Here is a 16,605-nt window from a genome sequence, read left to right as displayed (position 1 = left end):
GTGGGGGGGGAGGTTGGCCGGGCGAGGAATGGAATGGAAGAACTCATCGAATGGAATGAATGGAATCAAATGGAAACGATTGAAATGGTGGTCAACAATGGCAATGATTGGCATCAATGGCAACGATCATCAACAATGCCAATCATTATGTACGATGTCAATCATCATGTACGATGGCAATCATCATCATCATCAACCATGGCAATGACCTGCATGGACCCCCGTGGTTACTATCCATGCAACACAGCGCACACTCGCAGAGAACGCAGGCGTCAACGTGGAGAAGATCCACATCTTCACCCCGCGCGGCGTGGCACGCAACAACGCCAAGGACTTTACCTCACAGGACTGGACTGGCGCCATGTCGTACGAGCTCGATTCCAGCGGCAAGCTGGTGCTAAAGCAGGCTGTGGGATCGGCCTACCGCAACGACGAGAGCCAGGAGACGCTGCTGGGGAGCCACGGCCTGTTCCACGGCAACACCATCCGCGTCCTCTACCCGTTCTCGGGCAATGTCTTTGTCAAGACCCTCACCGGCAAGACCATCACCCTCTCTGTCAACTCGTTCTACCCCATCTCTGACATCAAGGATATGCTCCATGACAAGGAGGGCATCCCGCCGGACCAACAGCGCCTCATCTTTGCCGGCAAGCAGGTCGAGGACGACCGGACCCTCATGTCGTACGCCATCTGCAAGGAGTCGACCTTGCATCTCGTCCTCCGCCTCCGCGGCGGCATGATGCACATCTCGTCCGGCAGGCTCGGCACCACCGGCATGGCTCCGATCTTTGGCTCGCATTCCTCGCCTCAAGTCCCTGACGCCATCACCGCTGCGCTCGAGCGGTACATGCGCTCGACCGCCGCGCCCGACGCGCCGGCAACAACCACGACGACCACTGCCTCTGCGCCGCCGCCGTCGTCCGACGCCACGTCATCGTCCGCCGCCTCGTCGTCCGCACCGCCGTCGGTCGCCGACCCCAACTGCATGATTTTGCCCGGTGCCACTACATGCGCCATCAACGCCGTCGCCGTCGAGCTCACCATGGACGACGTCGACTCCATCGCCGCCGCCGAACTTGCCGCAGGCAACGAGCCGTTTTCGTCCTCGTCTGACCTCCTCAAGATTGACGTCTACCTGCCCGACCGCACCCTGGTCTCGGTTGCGCTCACCAAGGCCACCACCACTGCCGAGCTCACCGCCTTTCTCACGGCCGCTCAACCCGAGTCGTTTGCGACCCCGACCTTGTCGGCGGTGTGGTCGGGACCACCCCGATCGACGACATGGACGACGCTGCCATGCAGGACGAGATCGACCGCCTGCGCTCGTTCCTCGACTAGCTCCGCTCTCCCGCTTCTGTTTGGGTTTTTTCTCACATCGCCTTGGTGTGGTGGCCCGTCGCCACAACCGCGCCAGTCTCGGCGTTGAGGATGTCGACCTGCGTAAAGCCTAGCCGCCGCCCGTACTTGTACACCTTGCCCTTGAGGACCACCTTGCTCCCGACCTTGGCCGCCGATGCAAACGAGGTGTTGAGCGCGACAGACACACCGCCGCGTGTCGGATCCTTAGCGAGCAGCGCCAGCGTGCCCACAATGTCCACCAGCGTGCAGATCGCCCCGCCGTGTAGCGTTCCATACGAGTTCTGTAGCCCCTTGTCGACCTCAAGCGTACACGTCACCACGCCATCGCCCAGCTCCGTAATGGTGAGCCCTGCAAAGGCCGAGTCAAATCGGCCGGGGATGTGCGTAAACGCGCCGAGCAGCGCGTTGGCGCCCCACACCTTGGCCTTCTGGATGAACCCCATCGGCTGCTGCTCGCCGTCCCCATCCATCGCCTCCTCACCCTTGTCATCGACCTGGTATTTGACCTCCTTTTTCCCCCCACTCTCCAAATCCGCACTGCATGCGCCCACCCCGCCTGACACCGCCCGCACCTGCCCGCCACCCCTCCGCCCGCCATGCGCAGCAGCAGGTCCCTGCAGCACACGCCAGCTCCACAGCCCCCCGCTCGCGCCGCTCGCGACGCTACATGCCGCTCCCGCCGCTTGCCGAACAATGCTCCGCACCGCAAACATGCTCTCGTCGTCCAAATCTTCAGAGTCGTGTGGCTCCGCCGCCGCCGATCCGACAGCTCGGCGCCTTGGCCGCAAACCCATCGCCTGCCATTGTGCTCGTTCATGTATCGTGTGTGCTACCGGTGACCAGAGTCGGAGAGTGGCGATGCGTCTGTCGATGAGAGGTCGGAGGACACATGCTCGGTAGAGAGGAGCGCACGCGAGCGTGCAACCTGGAGCGCTCCGCTTGTCTGTCTGAACAACTCGTCCAGATCGGCGGTGCCCGAGCCCGAGTCGAGATGTGACGACTCAAAGCCGATGGTGACCGTCGACTCGAGCGACGATGAGAGCTCTGCTGCAGTTGCTGCTGTTTGCGCCATGGCCATCTCTTCCTCGGCCTTTCGCGACAGCAGGTACCTCCTGTACTCGTCGCGCCTGCGGACGTACCGCCGCCACGCCACAAACGCCACCACGCCCGCGCAGCAGCAGCAGGTGCCGGCAACTGCCAAGCCGACAAGAAAGAAGAAAAGATCGTAGTCAACTCCGAAGACCGTCTGCGACGATGAGACCGACGCAGCGCTATTCGGGGCCGGGAGGAGGACCAAGACTCCGGCGCTGGTCGCCGCTGCCGTGCTCGTCACGCCCGTTGAATCCGTTGCCACTGCCGCCACCCGCACGCTCGCCGGATGCAGCTCGGGAGGCAGTATCACGCCTTCAAGCACAGCCGCTGCGCTGTCGCAACTCACGACGCTGCCGAGCAGCGCCAGAACCTGCGTCGTCTCGCCGGCGTCGACGAGTGTCAGCGCAATCGTCGCGCAAGATCCGGTGCCGCCGCTCACCGCGCCACCGGCCAGCGCCACACTGAGGCTTGCGTTGACATCCAGGAACTCGGGCGCAAAGCGGAGGGCGGCGCTGTCGACGCTCGGTCGCGCCGCAACGTCGACTGCCACTCCGGCAATGCCGGCAGCCAGCGAGCCCACCCCGACGCTGTCGATCACATCAGCGTAGGCATACACCCGCCCAACGTGGCCTGCTTCCATCACTACTGCCGAATCCGGTCCCGACGAGACAACCGTCGCTACTGATGACCAGACCGCCTCGCGTGCCAGATAAAACGTTGCCACGCCCGCGTACGGGAGCGTGCCAAGCGAGGTTGTGTGGCTCAGAGCCAGCGTGGAGCTCTCAGTGAGCGCCACGGGTGTCGCTGTTACGCTCGACAACGCACGAGGCGAGATTTCAACCCAGGCCCCCGGCGTGCATGCCGCACCAGCCACGCCGGATGCGTCAATCGCAACAATGCAGATCGTCACGTTTGTCGGAAGAGTCAGGAGCGACAGCTCGACGGCAGCATTAGCCGCCACCGGACCAGCAGCAGCAATGAGGGTGACCGAGACCGGCAGCATGACTCCATCTGCGTCCACAGTCAATCGGTAGGGCGGCACACCGCCAGTGAGCGCAAACTCCACCGACAAGCTCGAAGTGTGGGTGGCTGCTCTCGGCGCAATCGTCAGCGTCGTGATGGTCGGCACCGGCATGATCCAGAACGTATGCGTGGCATCTGGCGTGTCAACACCCGAGTCGTCTGATCCAAAGCACCGCAGCGCGACGAGCGTCGCGGTGTCGGCCGGCGCCAGCCAGCTCGCCAACATAGTCAGCGATGGAATGGTAATCTGGCTTGCGGCCGTGGTTGCTGACGCCAGCACTGCACCATCCGAGACCCGCGTCAGTGCGTAGCCAATGTTGTACGGCGGAACGCCGCTTGTGGTATCGATGCTGCAGAGTGCAGCACTCGCATTGCCTGAGACTGTGATGTTCCGCGCCACAATGGCAAGCGGAAGCAGCGCCGGTGGCGGCCGGACCACCAGCGTGGCGTTGCCGACCTCAGTGGCAACCACGGTGACGTTAGCCGAGTCCGTGGTTGTGACGCGGATATCAAACGCCCCAGCGGTAGCGAGTGGGATGGCAAACGACGTCGAGAACGCGTGGTTCGGCAGTGCGTCGGGAGTCGACACTGTCTGCGCCGCCGAGAATGTAGCGGCGCCGCTACTCAGGTCAATCAGTTCGACCAGGAGCGCGTAGTCGGGTCCGGTTCCGCCGCCGGGTGTCTTGAATACGACAACCGACGCATTGACGCCGGCAGAGATCGCTGCGGGGGCGTAGATGGCAAAGGATACGTTGGCGCGCGGGACTACCAGGACTTGTTGCGCCGAGTTGATGCCGGTCGCCACGCCGCCCTCGGCGTTGCGGACAACCAGCGAGACGCTGTACGCCTTGGCGGCCGATCCGTCCAAGTCTGCCTCGACAAGAAGCGCGGTGGCGTCGGAGACAGGGCCGCCGACACTGCTGCGCAGCGCCAGCGTCCGCGGGTTAGCGCCCGGCGCGGGATCGCCCGGGCCCGACCAGGCGCCGAGCAGCCAGCGAAGAGTGTACGGCGGTGAACCGCCTGAGAGGCCGGTCGCCTGCAACGCGACCGACCCCGAGACTGTGACAACAAGTGGGCTGGCCACAACCGAGGCCGAAGGCTTGGGCAGGACATGGAGCCGGTTGACGGCGGCGTACGAGGGATGATCCTCGGACGACGAGACCTCGATCTCGCCATTGACGCAGCGAAAGAAGGTAGCATTGAGCTCAGCGTAACCAGCTGTGGAGAAGAGCCAATTAGTCGAGAGCGATGGTTCTGTGGCCGACGCAAAGTCTTGCTCCGAGGCGAGGACGGGCAGCGAGGCGGCGAGGATGAGGCGACAGGTACCATCGTTGAGAGCGATTGATGAGCAATGAGTGGTATTTGGCGAGACGATGGGCGAGCAATCGATGCCAAAGACAGACGACGAGATGATGAGCGAGTCGCCTGCGGTGATGGCGTATGTCTGCGGTCCGTCGGAGGCAGCCACGGGAAAGGATCCCGTCGGTTCGTAGACGAACAAGTGCGGTGAGGCGAGGCCGGCGACGGCTGCCTGAGGGGGCAGGGCGAGGGAGACGAGAGAGGCTATGATAGCCATCACCAGCCACGCCATACCATGGACCATTCTCTGCTGTATCCCGGCTCGCACTGTGGTATGCTCGCGTGCGGTGTGGGGTCGTTGGGGGGGGGGGGGGGGAGGGGGGACGGTGCGGGTGTGGGTGGGCAGCGGCATGACAAGGCGCCATTCGGGCGGACGGAACCACCGCGAACGATAACTGTCTCAACAAACCCATCAATTACATCCACACACGATAAACTCATCAACAAACCCATCAATTACACCCACACACGATAAACTCATCAACAAACCCATCAATTACACCCACACACGATAAACTCATCAACAAACCCATCAATTACACCCACACACGATAAACTCATCAACAAACCCATCAATTACACCCACACACGATAAACTCATCAACAAAAACTAGCTATAAGGCGAAGGGCGGAGAAAACTCATCAACAAACCCATCAATTACACCCACACACGATAAACTCATCAACAAACGCATCAATTACACCCACACACGATAAACTCATCAACAAACCCATCAATTACACCCACACACGATAAACTCATCAACAAACCCATCAATTACACCCACACACGATAAACTCATCAACAAACCCATCAATTACACCCACACACGATAAACTCATCAACAAACCCATCAATTACACCCACACACGATAAACTCATCAACAAACCCATCAATTACACCCACACACGATAAACTCATCAACAAACCCATCAATTACACCCACACACGATAAACTCATCAACAAACCCATCAATTACACCCACACACGATAAACTCATCAACAAACCCATCAATTACACCCACACACGATAAACTCATCAACAAACCCATCAATTACACCCACACACGATAAACTCATCAACAAACCCATCAATTACACCCACACACGATAAACTCATCAACAAACCCATCAATTACACCCACACACGATAAACTCATCAACAAACCCATCAATTACACCCCTCTCCCCCCACACACACCAACCTCCCCTATGACCCACCTCGACGACTCCCCCACAGCCACGGCTGAGCTGCTAACCGGAATCAAGGCCGTGGTCTTCGACTGTGACGGAGTCATCTGGCGCGGAACCAAGGTCATTCCGGGCGCCCTTGCCACCGTCGCCGCCCTCGAGGCCGCAGGCGTCGCCGTCTACTTTGTCACCAACAACTCGACCCGATCGCGGGCCATGTACATGGACAAGTTTGCTGCCAAGGGCATGCCGCACGTGCGCAAGGACCAGATCCTCTCGGCCTCGTATGCTGCCGCCGCATATCTGCAGTCCATCGACTTTGATGGTGCTGTCTACGTCGTTGGCGAGGTCGGCATTCTCGAGGAGCTGGAAGAGGCTGGCATCCCAGCCATCGGCGGGCCCGACCAGCCGCCCATGACTCTCGCCGAGCTCGAGGTCTACAAGCCGGATCCTTCGGTATCTGCCGTAGTCGTCGGTGCAGACACTGGGTTCTCGTACACAAAGGCCGCCATCGCCCAGCAGTACCTCCTTGCCCGCCCGGACAACCTGTTCATTGCCACAAACCCGGACACCTCGTTCCCCACCCAGGGCAACTTTCTGCCGGGTGCAGGCATGGCCGTCGCTGCTGTCGAGGCATGTGCCTCGCGCAAGGCCACCATCGTCGGCAAGCCGGCGCCCTTCCTCCTCCATGGTGTCCTCGATCGCCTCGCCGCATCCTCCTCCGAGCCCGTCGACCGCTCCTCGGTGCTCATGGTTGGCGACCGCCTCGACACCGACATCCTCTTCGGCTCTACCGGTGGCATCCGCACTCTGCTGGTCTTTACCGGCGTCGTCTCGCCCGACGAGTATGACGCGGCGGTTGCCTCGGGCGCAGATCACATGCCCGACTACACCGCCTCGTCCATCGCTGTCCTCGCCGATGCTCTCGCCGCCGCAGCTGCTGCTGCCTCATCCTGAGCCCCACATACGGTGCCAGGTCTCGAGCGCTGCCGCGTATAGCGAGAGCGCACGCGCTCCGAGAACAGGCGCAAACGCAGACGATGACGCCACAGAGCCTGGCGATGTCGCCACGTACTCTTCCTCGGGATCCGCAGACGAGGCAGAGAAAGACCCGTACTCGCCGCCACCACGGAGCGGCGAGACCCGCGGCTGGACAGGGAGCTCCGTAAAGAGCGCATCGAGCGCAGTCCGAAGCTGCGGCCGCTCCGCCACCGCGCTCGCCACCGCAGCCAGATCACTTGCCTCAGCTCCAGCAAGAACATACACCACCGCAGCCTCCGCCCCGCCCTCCACCTCATCGCGGTACCTGTACTGCCGCTCGTCGGTCACCGTCAGCACGCCCGGCAGCGCTCCGCCAATCTGCACCACCACTCCCGCAAGCTCCTCTGCCGTCCCGTACCACGACCGGCTCCGGGGCGCACTCAGTGCTCCCAGCGCCGCCACTCGAGTCCGAAAGTTGGCAGCCTCGCCGCCTGCAGTTGCCAGTGCCCGCAGCGCAGCGCCCACCCACTCACTGCCGTCGCTTCCGGCGCCAACCTCGCCACACCATGCGCCAAGCGCAAGCGCAAGCCCGTCACACGCAGACCACACCGCCTTGTCCGGCGCCGCCCGCTCACCACGGACCACATCCACAAGCGCTCCCGCAGCTCGAGCACACACGTCACGCTGCCCGCTTCGAACCAGCGCGCACACCACTGCGCCCAGCGACCGCGCCGTCGCCGCCGTGTGCTTTCCGCGCACTCCCAGAAGCGCCAACAACGCGTCGGCGCACCGGTCGGCCCCGTCGCTCCCTCCCTCGCCGGCTTCGCTCCGCATAGCCACAGAGCCTGCCGATGCCGCTGCCTTGACCAGCGCTGATGCCAGTGGCTCACGCACCCCGCCGCTGCTCCCCACCGCCGCCACCAGTCGCTCCAACGCGTCGCCGAGAACCTGCAAGCCGTTCGCCACTGCAAACGGGGTGTCGACCGCAAGCCCCACCAGTCGCGCAGCCTCGCCCCGCGCCACAACAGCCTTGGAGCCCGCAACAAGGTCGGCCGCGAGCTCAAACACCGCAGCCTCCACCAACGGCGCCAGCGCCTCATCCTCGCTCGCACCCAGAACCGGAAGCATGCCCGCCAGCGCAGAAATGCTGTGTGCGCGCACCGCGTCGACCGGATCGGCCATCCCTACCCTGAGCACCATCCGCTCTAGCGTGGCAAAGACCTCACCCGCTGTTGTCCCGCTTCGCCCAGCCAAAATGCTCCCGCAGCCCGAGCCGAGCTCGGCCACAAAGTGGGCAACCGCGGTCCGGGTCGCGACCGGTACCTCCAGGAGCTTGTCGCCGGCCATCGGCTCAAGCAGCGGCAAGTACGCCGCGTAGGCCACGACCGGGTAGCCGCGCGCCATCCAGCGGAGGACGTCAAAGACCTTGGCCGCCGGATCGCGCTCTGGTGCCGCCACAGCGGCGGCCACCAGCGTGTGCAGCGGCGCCTCGGCAGCCGCACCCAGAGTCAGCCACACCGCCACGTCGTCAAGCGGTGATGCCGTCCGCAGGCTTGCTGCCACGCACGAGAGCGCGAGCTGCTGTGTCGAAGGCGCCACGCCAGCCTGAGTCTGAGGCCGCAGCGCGAGCTGCAGCGCTGCTGACGCCAGCTCTACTACAATGCCGCCGTCCGACGCCAGCCGGGTATAGTTGCAGTTGATGAGCAGGATGCAGAGCGCCTTGAGCCCAGTGTCGACTACCGGTGCCGCCAGCTGCGGTGTCTGCGAGATGAGCCGCAGCAAGCCGGCATGCGTGTGCCACAGAATGTCGCCGATTGTGTGCGCAAACGAGGTGTAGGACCGCGAGCCGGTCGTCGACCGAGTTCCGGCCGCCAGCGTCTTCTTCGAGCCCTCCAGCAACGCCAGGAGCGCGTCCATGGCCTTGCCCGGGACCCCGCTCCCATCGTCATCCTCCACCGCCAAACTCAGCAGGCTGGAGCCGCTTCCGCTTGGGAGAAAGACGTCCCATCGCTGCGCAAGCGGCACTGGCAGTGCCTTGCCCAGCGAAACTAGCAGCCCAAGTGCATTGATTCGGACCCGCGGCGGGCCGTGGAAGACGCCGTCGCGGGTGACGCCGATCAGGACCTCGCAAAGCTCGGGCATGCTCGCGGCCTCGCGAGTCTCGGCCGCCACCACCGCCAGCGCCCGATATGCCCCTGCCAGTACCCGCGGCGTCTCCAGCGCCTTGATCACGGCGGCCAGCCCGCCGCAGACCCTGACGCGAATGCCTGGTTCCACCACCGCCGCCGTCCTCGCCAGCAGGTCGCCGACCGCCCGCAGCGCAAACCGCGCCACGTCTTCGTCGTCAGCACTGCCAAGCGAGAGAAGAAACGGCAGTGCCGTCGGAAGTATAGACTGCGGAAGGAGCGGAACCACATCGCGGGCGCGGTCGGCCACAGCCGCCGACACAATCCTCAGCAAAGCCACAGCATCAGATGCTGACGCAGCACTCGGCAGCTTGGTCAGCACCGCTGCCACCACCCGAGCACAGCTCAAAGACCAGGCCTTTCCCCGAGCCAGTCCCAGGAGACCGGCCATGCCCTGGACAATGCCCGCCATCGCCTGACCACCCTCCTCGCCAGTCATGGCCTCGGCCAGCTTCTCCAGCACCATCGGTGCAGCGTCAGCACAGCACCCAGCCAGTACTATCCCTCCGCCGCCTCCACCACCACTCCGACTGCTTCCGCCTGGCATTGCCTTGCCATTGGCTCGTGCCGGGGACGGTGGACAGACGGAGCCGGCTGCCGCAGCCCCAGGGCCACGCACCGCCGCTGCCACCGACACCGCGACCGAGGCAGACACGTTGCCGACACAGAGACCATAGCAGGTCCCTGAGCCCGAGCTTCCACCCATACCCTTTTTTCGTCCATTGCTTCGTCCGCCTCCACGTCGCCCACCTCGGTTCGCTTGCTTCCGCCCCTGGCTGTGCGACATGGTTCGGCGACGAGTGCTGTTGCGCGAAGCTTCCGGCTCGGCTAGCTGCTGGCGGCCGAATTGGGCGGGAGTCGGTCGACAGCAGCGGCTGGAAAAGGTCGTGGGAGCTGCACACTGGGTGCCCACTGGAGTGAGGCTAGAGTAGCAGTGGCATGAGATCGGGAGGGAGGAGGAGGAAGGGAGGATGGAATCAAAGGAAGACGTGATGGTGGGCTTGGGTGGAGTGGGTGCAAGTGGTGGTCGTGGGTGAGGGGAAGGGGAGAGAGCTGGCAAGAGATTTTTTGGGATGCAGAGAGGCTGATGGCCGTGGATCGTTGATAGCGGCGATTCTAGTGCGAAAGCCACCAGACCGTATGTCTTGCACTACAAAGCACTGTACAAAGAAGTAGGGGAGAGGTAAACGATGCGGCTGCTACACGTAGAACGAGATCTCGAGGCAGACACCTCGCAGATAGTCGGCAACTTTTTTCCCCAGTCTTGCCCACGCACAAGCATCTGCACTCCATTCTTCCTCTACGCACTCTGGTACACGCACACACACGCACACACACACACATACACAAATAAGCAGCATGCACATCCCCCTTGCTCCGACATATCCTTCACAACCTGGCTGGCTTTCTCGCGTGGATATACTCAACACGACTGCAACTAAAGCACACTGTCATTTTGTGATCAGCGCGTCTGAATGTGAGGCGCGTTAAAGACCCAGAGCCCCCCCCCCCCCCCACACACACGTGTGTTTACCCACAACCATCACTTGGACTTGGACTTGCGCTTGGAGAGGGCCTTGAGGTACTTGCCTAGCGAGGCCTGGACCGGATCCGAGAGGACAAGGGCAAGGAAGCGGCCGAGATCGGCCTCGCGGCCCTCCTGGGTGCCGAGGGTGGCGCGGACGGTGGCCTCGCGCATCATGGCCTTGGTCATCGCGCGAGCCTGCGCCGGGATAGCAATGTACTGAGCCAGGGTGGCGTGGGCGGTCTCGACAACGTCGGCGGTCGGGACAAGGTCGTCGACGAGGCCGATGGCAAGGGCGTCGTCGGCGGAGAGCATCGAGCCGAGGCAGAGGTGGCGCTCGGCATTGCGCTGGCCCATGAGGTCGGCGTAGGGCCGGGCAAACCACGGCGGGGCGACGATGCCAAGCTGGGTCTCGTTGAGGCCGATGGCAAAGCCACCGTCGTTGCCCATGACCCGATGGTCGGTGCAGATGGCAAGGAGGCAGCCGCCAGCTGGTGCGTGACCGTTGATGGCAGAGACAACGGGCTTGGGGCAGGTGTACATGTTGAGCCACGCGTCCTGCACCGCCCGCCAGAACACGGTAGCCGACTCCTGATCGGCGCCGTACATGGCAGTGATGTCCAGGCCTGCGCAGAAGATTCCCGGCTTGGCTGCGGTGAGCACGATGCCCTTGACCTCATCGTCCGCCATCGCGCTCTTCATAGCCTCGTTGATCGCGTTCAGCATCTCCAGCGACAGCGCATTGGCCGGCGGTCCGTCCAAGGCCACCCGAGCCTGCCCGCCCTCCACCACCGTCGTCACCAGCGTCCGTCCCGTAGCTCCCGCAACTGCAGCAGCCCCATAACGGCCCAGAATAGCCTGTCCCGCAACTCGTCCCGTCAGCATACTTGGTCTTTAGTCGCCAGATAGAGCGTGAGAGTGAGGTATGCCTCTCACTGCACCGTCGGCCCACAAACTGTTCCGCTGAAGCCCACCAAAGCGGACGCGAGTGGCCACCACTGCTGCCCGCTGCCCGCTACCCGCTACCATCGATCACACGGATGCAGTGGTCTCACCCGCGAGGATAGCTCGGCCCGTGCAATCTCCTCGCCCATGTCATCATCCTCCCCGAGCAACCATCCTCCCCAAGCAACCATCCTCCCCGAGCAACCATCCTCCCCGAGCAACCATCCTGCCCATGTTATCATCCTGCCCATGTCATCATCCCGTCCGAGCAAGCTTCTCGCCCAACCCACAGTCTCCCGGCGGCAGCTGGTGACCATGGACAAGTCCACCAACAAGGAGGAGCAGAGGCAGAGGCAGTATGGCACAGACTCCTCTCCAAGTGACCGAGTGACAGGATGCTGCGGCTGCATGTGCTGAGCTCGGCAACAAGGCGGTGTGTGACTGGATGGCTGGGTGTGGACGCAGGAGGGGCAGCGCGGACAAGCTGGCTGACGCGCAACGCACTGGTCGCCAGGAGCATGGCGGCCACGCCGCCTGGCGAGGGAGAAGAGTACATGGACATGAACACGTACCACGCAGTGGCCGACGAGACACTGGAGATGGTTCAAGAAGCCATCGAGACTGTGTGCGATGAGCTCGGGCTGGCTGATGTCGACTCAGCGCTCTCGCAAGGCGTGCTGAACGTGGCCTTTGAAGACGGTGATGCCGTCTTTGTCCTTAACAAGCAGACGCCCAACCAACAGATCTGGCTCTCCTCACCCATCTCTGGGCCCATGCGGTTCAACTACGACGTCGACGCCGCTCTCTGGCGCCACTGGCGGACCGGCCACGAGTTGGCCAACCTCCTCCGCCAAGAGTTCTCCCAACTTGCTTCCCAGTCGGCCGGCAAGGACGTCATTGTTGACCTTGATCTTGGCGATCTCCACACCCACCACCTGATCTAACCCATCCACCCCGTCCACCCCTCCCACCCTGCCCACGCTCGCTCGCCCGTCCCGATCCCTCCGATCGCCCGCACGCCAATCCCCCACATCTCAACCCCCCCCCCCCCCCCCGCCATCAAACCGATCCCGATCTGACCATCGTCATCCCTTCCTCCCTCGCCGGCCAGCAGCGGCCGCCACTCGCATCGAAGCCACCACCGCTTCCTCCACAGCGCCCCCCCCCCCCCCTCTTTCAAGTCAACCTCTGACACTGCTCTCTACCACCGCAGACGAATGGACGCCGACAGCGTTGTGGAGGCCGTGCTTGCGGCGTCTGCGCCCGAGACTCCTCGTGAGGCCCGTGAGCGCGCTAACGCGTTCATTGTCAGCTTCCAGGACACACCTGGTGCCGCGGGTATGGCACCTCTGCTGCTGAGCCATACGGCCGAGCCCGTCCGTCTCTTTGGCCTCACCCTCCTCAACGCCACAATCTCCTACTCATGGGCTTCCATCGACCAGCAACAGCAGTCACAGCTCAAGGACATGTCCATTGCCCTCATCTCCGGTATGCTCTCTCCCTGCCTTCCCCCCCTTCCTCCCCGCCACTGTGTGTCCGCCACTGTGTGTCTGCCGCCGTGATCAACCCGTTTGATCAAACCCCTGGATGTGCGACCTTTTCCTGTCCCGTCCCCCCCCCCCCCCCTCACCCCCCCTCCCTCCCCAACACAGGCGAGCTTCTGGAAGCGACGACGCCTGCACTGAAGCGCAAGGCGGTGAGTGTTGCGGCGGACATTGCGGTGTACGAGTGGCCGCACAACTGGGAGGGTCTGACCCAGTTCATCTACTCGCTCGCTACCGAGTCGGGCGAGGCCGAGGCCATGGAGCGGGCCGTCCTAGCCTTTGGTGCCCTTGGCGAGACCATCGGTCTGCTCTCGGGCCTCAATGCCAACCTTGATCGGATCACTACCTCGCGGGCTAAGCAGTTGAACAACTCGTTCGGCCTCCAGGTTCCGGATCTGTACCAGTTTGCTGTCTCGGTGCTCGAGGCCCAGCTCGGCGGCGCCAGCGCTGGCGACCAAGCTGCAGCCGCCTGTGTCGTCGCTGCCCTGGACCTCTTCCGGGTCATGTTCCAGTACTACTCGGTTGAGCCTCTGAGCAGCGAGATCGGCGAGCAGGTGGTAGCCTTCCTTGTCTCGGGCCTCTCGTCGCCGTTCCGGACGGACGTGCTGCGTGCGCTGCAGGCGCTGCTGCTGCGCAACCACGTGACCGGTGAGGGTGGCGTCCTGCGCCTCTTTGACGGCCTCCGCGAGCTGTTTGCTGCGCTAGTGGCGTCGAACGAGGCCATCTCCGAGGCAACCATCTCGGCCGAGCACGACTTCCAGGTCCAGTTTGTCGACGTCCTTGTCTCGCTCGGCCTGTTTGCGCTCCGGGCCGCGCGGCGCCTCGGCTCGTCGACCAAGGCCGAGCTCAATGCCATGCCTTCGTCGTTTGGCCTCTACATCCAGAACTGTGTCGAGGTGGCGCTCACCCACCCGTCGCTCAGGGTCCAGGCCGCGCTCATGCCGCTCTGGATCTCATTCCTCCGCGAGCCGCTCCTCGAGCCCGAGGCCATGAGCTCGCTCCTCACCGCCCTACTCGAGCTAGCCACCAACCTGCTGACGCTGTCGAACCCGCTGCTGGGTGAGGCGCCAAACGCCACCATCGCCACCCTCGACTTTGACTCGGAGGACGAGGTGAAGAAGGAGGTGCGCCGGATCCGCCGGCGCGGGCAGGCGTTGATGCGTGCCATCACCCGGCTCGACGGCCCGCTCGCTATCGACTACACTGCCCAGTTTATCCAGTACGTCTTTGAGGGCGTCCTGCCCGAGTCGGGCCACAACGACGGCGCCAACTGCTCTAACGATCACCCGGCGTGGATTGCGCTCAACGGCGCAGGCCTCATGCTTGGCTCGGTCCTCTCCGCGATCTCGCAGCACTACCTCCGGCCGCTGGTCGCCGCTACCGGCGGCGCCGAGACCGAGGCTCGCCTCCTCGCCGTCATGTCCGAGTCGCAGGTCCGGTCGTATCACGCCGATTCGGCGTCCGAGGCCCAGGCCCGTAACTCCGTGGTCGACACCCTCGAAGGCTTGCTCCTTGGCGTCCTTGCCTTTTCGTCGACGTCGCCGCACATAGCCGGCCGCCACCTGGCCCTGCTCGAGGCCTTTGCGCCGTATCTCTCGATCCACACTTCGTCGGTCTCGGCGGTCTTTGAGCACTGCCTGCAGTTCCTCACCTTCCGGCTCCCGGCCGAGGAGTCAGTCTCGCTCGACGAGCTGTCCGGAACGACGACCCAGCTCCGCGACCGCGCGGTTCACGCGCTTGTTGCGCTTGCCATCGACGCGGGCAAGCCGCTCCTGCACCACCTCAGCTCGCTGTGGGAGGTGACGTCGCGTATGCGCGAGGCCGGCCTGCTCCGGCGGGCCGAGCTCATCGGCCTCTATCGCGCGGTCCTGTTTATCCTCTCCAAGTCTGCCGACGGCGAGCTGCAGACCCGGGTCATCAACTCGATTCTGGACCCGATTCTCACCGAGTGGTCGTCGGACGAGCTGGGCGAGGTCATGGGCTCGGGTGCTGCGCTAGCTAGTGCGCTCGGGCTTGACGGCTCGCTCTCCGAAGCGTACGGCTCCGGCGTGGCGCCGTTTGGCACCTCGGCGGCGCTCACCATCCGTGAGCGGATCCACTTTCTGCTTGCGGTCATGAAGGCAGTGGCCATGCTCTCCACCAACTGGCAAGTCTCGGCGCTCGCGCCGTATCACCAGGTCATTCTCGGCCCGCTCTTCTCGGTCATTTCGGCGCTCAACGAGTTCTACACGCCCAACGTCGCCGGCCAGCTGCCCGAGGCATACGGCGAACTGCTGACGATCCTGGAGGACGCGCACGCTGACGACTCGAACGAGTCCAAGCTGGGCTCGCTCTCGCTCCTCGAGTCGCCCAAGGAGCAGCTGGTCATCATGAAGTGGTGGCTCGTCAACACCCACCAGGAGGCGCTGTCGCTGTTGGCATGCCTCATGCGGTCGTCGTCGTTCTTCGAGGTGCCCGGCGTGGGCGAGGCCCTGCTCTCGACCGTCTTTTCCAACATTGACAACATCCCGGTCGCCGTCCTCTGCACCCTCATCTCGGACGTGATGGCCACGCTGCGGCGTAAGGCGCCCGACGAGCTCAAGCCCGACATTCTCTTCCCGGTCATCAAGCCGTTCATCGAGTTTGTGCAGTCGCGGCTCGACACGGCGTGGGTGGCGCTTGCGTCGGACTCGGGCCGCGAGTCGGCCGAGGACGCCAAGGCCGAGATTCAGATGGAGAACGAGCTGCGCAAGGCAACGCTTGCCTTTGCCTCCTTCCTCCGCGGCCTCTCGTTCCGCCTAGCAACCGTCGGATCGACCGAGGTGGACGCGCCACTCGAGGCTCAGTTCCTGGCCTCGAACCTCGCGTCCGAGTTTGCCAGCGCCGCCCTCAACCTCCTCAAGTGGCCGCTGCCGGCCTCGATGATTATCGGCTTCCTGCTCTGTGAGCGCATGGTGCCCATGTTCTCTGCAGACGGCGAGTTCTGCCAGTTCCTCGCCTCGGAACTCCTCCCCGCCATGCTTCACAGCGCTACGCTTGTCGAGGACGAGACCCACATCCGCAAGGTTGTCGACGCCATCCACCTTGTCTACTGCACCCTTGGCGAGAAGATGGACGACATGGATCCGCTCCGCTCGGTCTTTCTTCAGCTCAACGGCGTAACCCCGACGCGCTCGCCGAGCTCGAGGCCGCCATCGCCTCGGGCCAGCTCACCCTCCGCGGTCAGGCCACCATGTGGCGCAAGCTCTTGTCCCAGATCCTCTCCTCCAACATCACCTCTGCCCTCCACAAGAAGGGCGGCTTTCTGGTGGATGCGTTGTGAGTGCGAGTGTAAACGGTATGGTCCGATTTGCCGCGTGCGGGAGGGGGGGTGTTTGGGGGGGGTGTTGGAGGGGGGGTGAGGGGGCGAGTTAGTACC

The 16,605-nt window shown here is 63.5% G+C and overlaps 7 protein-coding genes across 7 annotated transcripts in view; 4 read left to right on the top strand and 3 right to left on the bottom strand.

Moving 5' to 3' along the window:
• The window catches only part of AMSG_08410 (ubiquitin/40S ribosomal protein S27a fusion protein), a 2,131-nt gene extending 668 nt beyond the window's left edge, over positions 1-1,463 (top strand). Inside the window, exon 2 of the mRNA XM_013900018.1 lies at positions 248-1,463. Coding sequence (XP_013755472.1) covers positions 248-1,426 — 1,179 coding nt within the window. The 3' untranslated portion in view covers positions 1,427-1,463. The remainder of the gene's footprint in view (positions 1-247) is intronic.
• Positions 1,464-2,152: 689 nt separating this feature from the next.
• Positions 2,153-5,077, bottom strand: AMSG_08408 (uncharacterized protein; the record flags this gene model as incomplete). Its single annotated transcript, XM_013900017.1, has 2 exons — positions 2,153-5,001; positions 5,068-5,077. The coding sequence occupies 2 exons, from the start codon at positions 5,075-5,077 to the stop codon at positions 2,189-2,191; spliced, it is 2,823 nt and encodes a 940-aa protein (XP_013755471.1). The 3' UTR covers positions 2,153-2,188.
• Positions 5,078-6,048: 971 nt separating this feature from the next.
• Positions 6,049-6,878, top strand: AMSG_08407 (phosphoglycolate phosphatase; the record flags this gene model as incomplete). Its single annotated transcript, XM_013900016.1, has 2 exons — positions 6,049-6,823; positions 6,874-6,878. The coding sequence occupies 2 exons, from the start codon at positions 6,049-6,051 to the stop codon at positions 6,876-6,878; spliced, it is 780 nt and encodes a 259-aa protein (XP_013755470.1).
• A 43-nt stretch (positions 6,879-6,921) lies between these two features.
• On the bottom strand, positions 6,922-9,660 carry AMSG_08406 (uncharacterized protein; the record flags this gene model as incomplete). Its single annotated transcript, XM_013900015.1, has 2 exons — positions 6,922-9,518; positions 9,579-9,660. The coding sequence occupies 2 exons, from the start codon at positions 9,658-9,660 to the stop codon at positions 6,976-6,978; spliced, it is 2,625 nt and encodes an 874-aa protein (XP_013755469.1). The 3' UTR covers positions 6,922-6,975.
• A 1,050-nt stretch (positions 9,661-10,710) lies between these two features.
• Positions 10,711-11,633, bottom strand: AMSG_08405 (3,2-trans-enoyl-CoA isomerase). Its single transcript, XM_013900014.1, has one exon. The coding sequence runs from the start codon at positions 11,602-11,604 to the stop codon at positions 10,738-10,740; it is 867 nt and encodes a 288-aa protein (XP_013755468.1). The 5' UTR covers positions 11,605-11,633; the 3' UTR covers positions 10,711-10,737.
• Positions 11,634-12,042: 409 nt separating this feature from the next.
• On the top strand, positions 12,043-12,693 carry AMSG_08404 (uncharacterized protein). The gene has a single exon (XM_013900013.1). The coding sequence runs from the start codon at positions 12,060-12,062 to the stop codon at positions 12,606-12,608; it is 549 nt and encodes a 182-aa protein (XP_013755467.1). The 5' UTR covers positions 12,043-12,059; the 3' UTR covers positions 12,609-12,693.
• Positions 12,694-12,881: 188 nt separating this feature from the next.
• The window catches only part of AMSG_12163 (uncharacterized protein), a gene marked incomplete at its 5' end in the record, with an annotated part of 6,250 nt that continues 2,526 nt past the window's right edge, over positions 12,882-16,605 (top strand). Inside the window, 3 exons of the mRNA XM_013900049.1 lie at positions 12,882-13,152; positions 13,317-16,345; positions 16,369-16,502. Of these exons, the coding sequence (XP_013755503.1) occupies positions 12,882-13,152; positions 13,317-16,345; positions 16,369-16,502 (3,434 nt within the window). The remainder of the gene's footprint in view (positions 13,153-13,316; positions 16,346-16,368; positions 16,503-16,605) is intronic.

This window comes from Thecamonas trahens, assembly GCF_000142905.1.
Source record: "Thecamonas trahens ATCC 50062 unplaced genomic scaffold supercont1.40, whole genome shotgun sequence".
Taxonomy (NCBI): domain Eukaryota; order Apusomonadida; family Apusomonadidae; genus Thecamonas; species Thecamonas trahens.
The sequence above is the reverse complement of the archived record's forward strand: the minus strand, read 5'-3'. Positions and strand labels throughout refer to the sequence as shown.

What these genes read in the sequence shown, in the direction of transcription:
- AMSG_08404 (XM_013900013.1), top strand. Translation starts at nt 12,060, where the DNA reads ATGCTGCGGCTGCATGTGCTGAGCTCGGCAACAAGGCGGTGTGTGACT.
- AMSG_08405 (XM_013900014.1), bottom strand. Translation starts at nt 11,604, where the DNA reads ATGCTGACGGGACGAGTTGCGGGACAGGCTATTCTGGGCCGTTATGGG.